The sequence below is a fragment of the Cherax quadricarinatus genome, unplaced genomic scaffold (assembly GCF_038502225.1).
Source record: "Cherax quadricarinatus isolate ZL_2023a unplaced genomic scaffold, ASM3850222v1 Contig1264, whole genome shotgun sequence".
In the NCBI taxonomy this organism is placed as follows: Eukaryota; Metazoa; Arthropoda; class Malacostraca; order Decapoda; family Parastacidae; genus Cherax; species Cherax quadricarinatus.
This window is the reverse complement of record NW_027196290.1, coordinates 22,587-29,133: the sequence shown is the minus strand read 5'-3', so window position 1 is coordinate 29,133 and position 6,547 is coordinate 22,587. Positions and strand designations below refer to the sequence as shown.

At 41.4% G+C, this 6,547-nt stretch overlaps 1 protein-coding gene across 1 annotated transcript; it reads right to left on the bottom strand.

Moving 5' to 3' along the window:
• Window positions 1–2,331: 2,331 nt before the first annotated feature.
• ATPsynC (ATP synthase, subunit C) lies at window positions 2,332–6,126 on the bottom strand. Its single transcript, XM_070080926.1, has 3 exons — window positions 6,017–6,126; window positions 5,727–5,793; window positions 2,332–2,955 (listed from the first exon to the last, which is right to left on the bottom strand). Exons 1-3 carry the CDS (start codon window positions 6,115–6,117, stop codon window positions 2,650–2,652), a joined length of 474 nt encoding a protein of 157 aa, XP_069937027.1. The 5' UTR covers window positions 6,118–6,126; the 3' UTR covers window positions 2,332–2,649.
• Window positions 6,127–6,547: the final 421 nt, after the last annotated feature.

Here is a 6,547-nt window from a genome sequence, read left to right as displayed (position 1 = left end):
GTGTAGGGATCACCTTTCGAACTTGTAACCGATGTCCTGCTATATAAACGGAGGATGGGAGTTCTCGGCTGTCAAAAGTTAAACGAGCCACATTGCTAGGGTATCGTCTCCGCCCACGGGCAGGAAGAACGTAAGTGTCTACCTTGAGGATTGGGAGATCTTGGAGTTCCAGCTGTTCTAGAATGTCGGTGCCACATGTCTGGAAATTTTGTTGAACTATGGTATGGGGCAGAATAACGGTACCACTACAAGAATTGAGGGAATGATGTTTTTCAAGGGTGACAGGAACAGTATCTATATGGGAAAGACGAGAGAGCTCACGAGCCTGGGTAGCATTCTGTACGGTAATGATGCGCGTACCGCTCTTAAGAGCATGAAAAGAAATATCTTTACCAACATGGCGTAGGAGTGCCTTGCCAATACTATGGTCAGAAAGATAGGCAGTAGAGGAAGTTGGTCGTAAAGTGAAGAATTTAGTCCACTGTTCAGTCTGAAACTGAGCGTGGAAAGGTAGTGAAGGACGTGTCAATCGTTTCTGAGAAGAACGAGAAGGTGAAGGTGGAGAAGTATCATCAGCAGGTAATTGTCGTTGACGTTTAGGCGTGGGACCAGAGTTGGTCCGACGTGGAACGGGTCGGCGATTTGAAAATTGCCGCACCGTAGAGGGAGAGGCCGGAAGCATAGTCAGAGGAGAGCGAAGGTCTGATAAATCGAAGGAGTCAGTCGAGGCCTCAGTACCTGAAGCGGGTGAGGAAACAGCACCGGCAATAGGTACAGAGGCATGAGGAATGTCTGAAGAGTGGTCCAAAGACGAGGCGGGGTCAGAACGGGGTGCGGTATCAAGAAGGGGCCCGGGGGTACTAGGTTCATGGACTAGGGCTGCCATGGTTAGGTTACTTCTTTCTTTTTGTTTTTAAGAAAAAAAAAGAAGAAAAGAAAATAAAAACAAAAAAAAAGAAAAAAAAAGGGGGGACCGGGGAGGGATAGTTCCTAGGAGGAATGAAAGGGCCAGAAATCTCCCTCCGCGCCCAAGAGGACTCGACACCGCTAGTAGCGCAGATGCAGCATGGAACCCGTGCCATACCCTACCCTTCATGCCAGTAAACCAGCAATCTGGGATAGCAACCTCACATCTGCCGAGCTACCTCGGTGGACAAAAGAGAGGGCGGCCGGATATCCGCCACAAAGCATACCTCCTTCAGCCACCACCCCCGGAATCCGAAAGGTGGCTTCCAGAGATACACCCGTCGCCCAAAAGACACCCAAAGCTATTCCGGGATACCGGAGAGGGATCGGGACATCCCTAGGCAATCCAGATTCCACGGCAAACTACGCCACCGCCAAGAAACCTCAACGGAATGGGATGGACCCCGGTGTCCTTTCCCCTACCTAGGAACCAGCGCGCCTGTGGGAGAAATCACGAAGGCTAAAAAGAGGAAGGGCAAAAGGGAGGGGTGAGGAGGAGGAGGAGGAATGGAAAAAGGGGAGGATGGGGAGGATGGGATAGGGGAGGGGAGAATGGGGGGTAATTAGGTTCGGTCTGAGGAAGAAGACCGACAGGGCTAATTCCTCAGACCAAGAGCCTCTTCACCACGCCAAGGAGCCCCCCTTGAAGAGGGGGTCCAGAATAAACATTTCCTCTGTTCATTAGTCACGTCCCCACGCCCCTCTTACATTCTTTTGCTTTCCATTTTGAATTTTTATTCTCAAAAAATTCAAGATTTAGTTATGCAGACTACTGCATTAGTGTAGAAATGGTATAAATAACATCGGCACACTTGTGAAAGAATATTAGACTCGCCAGTTGACGTGTATTTGATGCTTCGCATGATTTGTTTACTTTTGAACTTCGGTAAAAATTGAACATTTCTGCTACTTTGAGCTCAATTTCAAGGTACTTTTCATTGTAGTGCGAAGTTGCTGTTTTAATCCAAAAACACGGTCAAAGTTTTTTTTTCTCATTGCACACTGTGCTGCAGGATTTTTTTTATACTGCGCACAGACCCATTCTTTCATATGTAGGCCTACCAGCTTTCTTTCACTAGATTTGAAGGTGCTAGAACTTATGCATACTAGTACGTCAAGGACCCTGGCGCGTTAGCTGTACCAGTATGGCCGAAACCCTGAAAGGGGTTAAGGGGACTACACCAGGTAAAGATTTATCTTCCCTTTTATTAAACCTGATCACCTCACAGCAATACATGGCAAACTACTTTAGAATATGTACTATTTAATTGCATTCATATACAAAGCAGTACCTCTCCATGGTAACTAAAGTAATGACTATCTTAACCTTTTGTTAGATTTCAGGAAGGTTATAAAAATATAGCCAAAATTTGATATTTATTTATAAATTCTCTATACACTGGAATTGTACACGATTAGGATTTCCCTTGCGTAACTTGCCAGGCAATAACTGTTTTGACATTGCCTACTGTAGTACATCTTTACCAACAAGACAGAAGCTTAAAACTTACTCCTTATATACATTTACATTGAAGACATCCTAGTGGCAAGACATAGCTCAAAAGTGGCATTCACAAACCCTTTTATAAATTAGATGTTTGTCTCAGCCCATGGGTAAGGTATGCACACCTCATCCCTAGTCTGGCAACTGCCTGATAGTTAAAGGTGTCCTTTCACCATAACTTAGAAAGCAAAGAGCAGTAAAAAGGCCATCATAAGACAGAACAAACCCATGGCCTCAGACAAGGCAAATCCCAGAATGGCATAGGAGAACAACTGCTGCTTTAGAGAAGGATTACGAGCATAACCAATGATAAGCGATCCGAAAACTGATCCAATACCAGCACCAGAACCAGCAGCTCCAACTGTGGCAGCACCAGCACCAATGAATTTGGCAGCAGAATCAATATCCCTTGATGTGGTGGTGGTCTGGAAGCTGCGTATTAGAGGACCCACAGCCATAGGGCAAGCCACTGTGTTACTCCTTACCTGGAAAGAAATAGAAATATTAAAATAATGTACTTTAATTCATAAAATGGTAAAACAAATTAAATTACACATTATGGCCAGCTGACCTATAGTGCAGCGGTTTTTAACTAGAGACTCCCCCCCCTCCCTTACAGATGAAAGTAACTATGCTATCTCCTAATGCAGCAAACTTTGAAACCTCCTCCCAGCCAGATGTATGGCAAAACATAGCAACAGAGAACTTGCACTCTGCCCCATACATAAGTTATAAAACCAGCTAACCACAAATTTATGTTATTATCTAATAGAAAATATCCTAAATTATATTCCAAGTCAATATCAATGCACTGACTACAATCGCGAAAAGGTTTTATAAAACGTAGGTACATGAAGGGCAAAAAGACCAATTGCTAAACTATACAAAGTAATTTCATTAAATGCTCTTTAAAAATATTCTTGGGCAACATTCAGAGCAACAATCATTTTCCTAAAAATTCAAGGCAAAGGCCCATTAAGGAAAATAAGTACAAGGTTTTTGAAATAATAATGTACAGTAGAATGCTACACCAATACACAGCAATTGTGATATGCTATACTTTGAATTAGCCATGGGAAAGGGGGGCATGATTTACTGCTTAAATTATACAGGTCAACATAAAGCCTTTAATAAACAATCTTGCACATTTCCATGGCTAGGCTTAGTATATTTGTACACCTAATATCAGCAGGAAAGTTAAGTGCATCTGTGCATGTTTACTCTTCAAACATTTCAACAATTTAGTTTTGGATCAAAGTACCCAATGGAAATAAGCAATTTTTTTTTTTTTTTTTTTTTTTGGGGGGGGGGGGGGGGGTATTTGGGCCGTGTTAATTCAAGCAAAATAAAATCCTCTTCCCCAGGATGCAGCTCAGCACCTGGTTAATGCCAATTTACCGCTAGGCGAACATGGCAATGAGTAAGGAAACTTGCCCACACCTTTAGTAAGGAAATGAGCCGATGTAGGTAATGGTTCTTAGCTTGTAAATAGTCAGGAATTCTTACACCAACCTTTTAAAACCCTGTGTAAACTTTCAGATGGTTCCATTTAAATTAATCTTGCACAATCTAGGAAAATCTTTTTGAAAGTTTCAGCTGTATTCATATAACATCTACCACTTTCCTGACCACATGAACCTAAGACTTAATATCCCTAATCTCAAAGAACTTATTTTAGGAGATTAGCACATCTGAGCCAATCATTGACTTTCATCTGGGAATTCCATGTCAGCTGCCCTTTCAAAACTGACAAATGTCATGACAGCCAGAAAAATGACATACGAGGTTTCAAATTACTATTCAAATCATGTGTGCTCCCTTGTTTAAAGTATTATTCAGTGTTGACTAACCCCCATTCAGGGCAGGGATATTACTGGAACAGACCATTTACAGCCTACATAGTCTATAAAGCATTTAAATTACTGGGAATGCCACAATCTTAAATATCTACTCACTGGAGCAGAGGAGAGAGGAATACGGCAGGAGGTGCTTTCAGGCCGAGTCCCAAATCTTTACAATGTCAAAGCATACTGGAGTAAATTACGGGAAGAATTGTGAAATAAACAGTGAAAAGCAGGGACAGTGTGGGCCTCAAGGAAACATTTTTTCAACACCTGTGGTCCCCAGACTGTTCATCTTATCAGAAGAATTCAGAAACCTTGTTAGAAGTCTTAAAAAGGAAACTGGGCAAATATCTCTAAGTACCAGATCAACCAGGCTGTGATGGGTATGTGGGCCAGAAGGCCTCCAGCAGCAACAACCTAGTTGACCAGCCAAGCTTGGCCTAGGGCTGGGTTCTGAGTAGAAAAACTTTACTCCATAGTAACCCAGGGCCCTAAAATCCACATCATACTTCATAGGAAGGTTTTAATATGCTTGCCCGAGCATTTTTCAATGTGAAGTGTACAAGCCTTATTTGTGCAACACCTAAACTGAAGTAATATGACCAGCAATTTCATAAATCAATATTAAATGTGCAGTACCTATATCTTATAGGTATAAAAACTTTCAAATGGACAGCTACAACTAAATGTTTAATCCACATCATAATTCTTAAATTTGTTTTATATTAATTTTCAGTTCAATCTTGCAACTACCACCTCACAGGAAAATGCACGTAACATTTTTACATTCATATATTGTACAAGCAACCAACAGGTGGGAAAACTAGGGAGGAGTTATTTCTTGTGTAGCTAACATTCGTGTACCTATTATTGTCACCTGACCTATTTAATGTTCTCGTAAACAACTGTTCACTTTACTCCTATTGCACCTCCTTTTACTTTAATTTTTAAGGTTATAACCTTAACTGATTTATACTATTTTACAGCCAGGCTTTAGACAGTATTACAAGGACCTCAAAGGAAATGTCACTTTTTTTATACAAGGTAATTTTACTCTTTTTACTAAGTATAGTAAGTCACCCAAATTTGTCTAACTGTACCTATGCATACCTGTACCTAAATAAACTTACCAATAAAACTAGCAACATGGACATTTAAACAAGGCTTCGGTATCTACATTTAAAAGGACTTTAATAAACGAGGCTATCAAAGACTTTCTAAGTAACTAAGTTATAATAATAATTCACACTGCAGAACACTAACACCAACAACCAATAATCTCCAGAAGGGCGACGATCTCTGGAAACATTAACATATTTAATTGAAACATTGCCACCATCCAGACGGGGACACCAGACCTTCAGTATTACGTTTGATCGTGGGAGGTGAGAAGTTTTTCCACAAATACTTACGGCAACAGTCCTGGCGACAGGGAGAGCAAGCCTGGCAGCATACATGTTGGCGATTGTGGGAATTAACCTGAAAAAAAACAGCAGCCGGTTACCAATAATCTCCGCCATTTTCAGACATGAAGCCGGCTGTATGAGAAATAAATTCACATATACACTTCACGAAAATTCCAAAATAACATGAGTAACAGCCGACATAAAAGTCACAGAGCAATACACCAACGAATGCATTAAATAATCAATAAAGAGAATGAATGTTAGAGGAAGAAACTGGCGAAATAAAGGGAGCGAACCTGGTTGGTAGTGAAGCGGGTGGCTGGTGGTGCTGGACAGACCGGTGGTGCAGCAACACCGCCGCCCCGGCCACCCAGCGCATGCGCACACCCACACACATAGATAGATAAATGTCTATTTAAGCCTTTGTCAACTAGGAAGGAAGTTTATTCAGGTACAAGAACCCATAAATTATCATATATAGCAGCATGTGTAAATTACCTAGGATAGCCCCCAAAAATTAAAGTGACATATTTCCATTGGGGGTCCTTGTAATATCTTATTATTTAAATCCTAAAAGCTAAATAAAAATGGTTTTAATTGTGACCATAATTTTTAAAGGGATGGACCCGTAAGCCAGCGGAATGCCTCGGTCAGATGACCGAAAGCCCCAACGGCGGGGCATCATCTAAACTCCTCGTCAGGAAACATTTGTCCTGTTTCCTGATAAACCTTACCTTAAAAGCTAAAACATGAAAGTCACCTATGTGAAAAGCAATTACAATAAAAGTAGATATACTAAGAATAAGGTAACCCGAGTTTTTATTAAC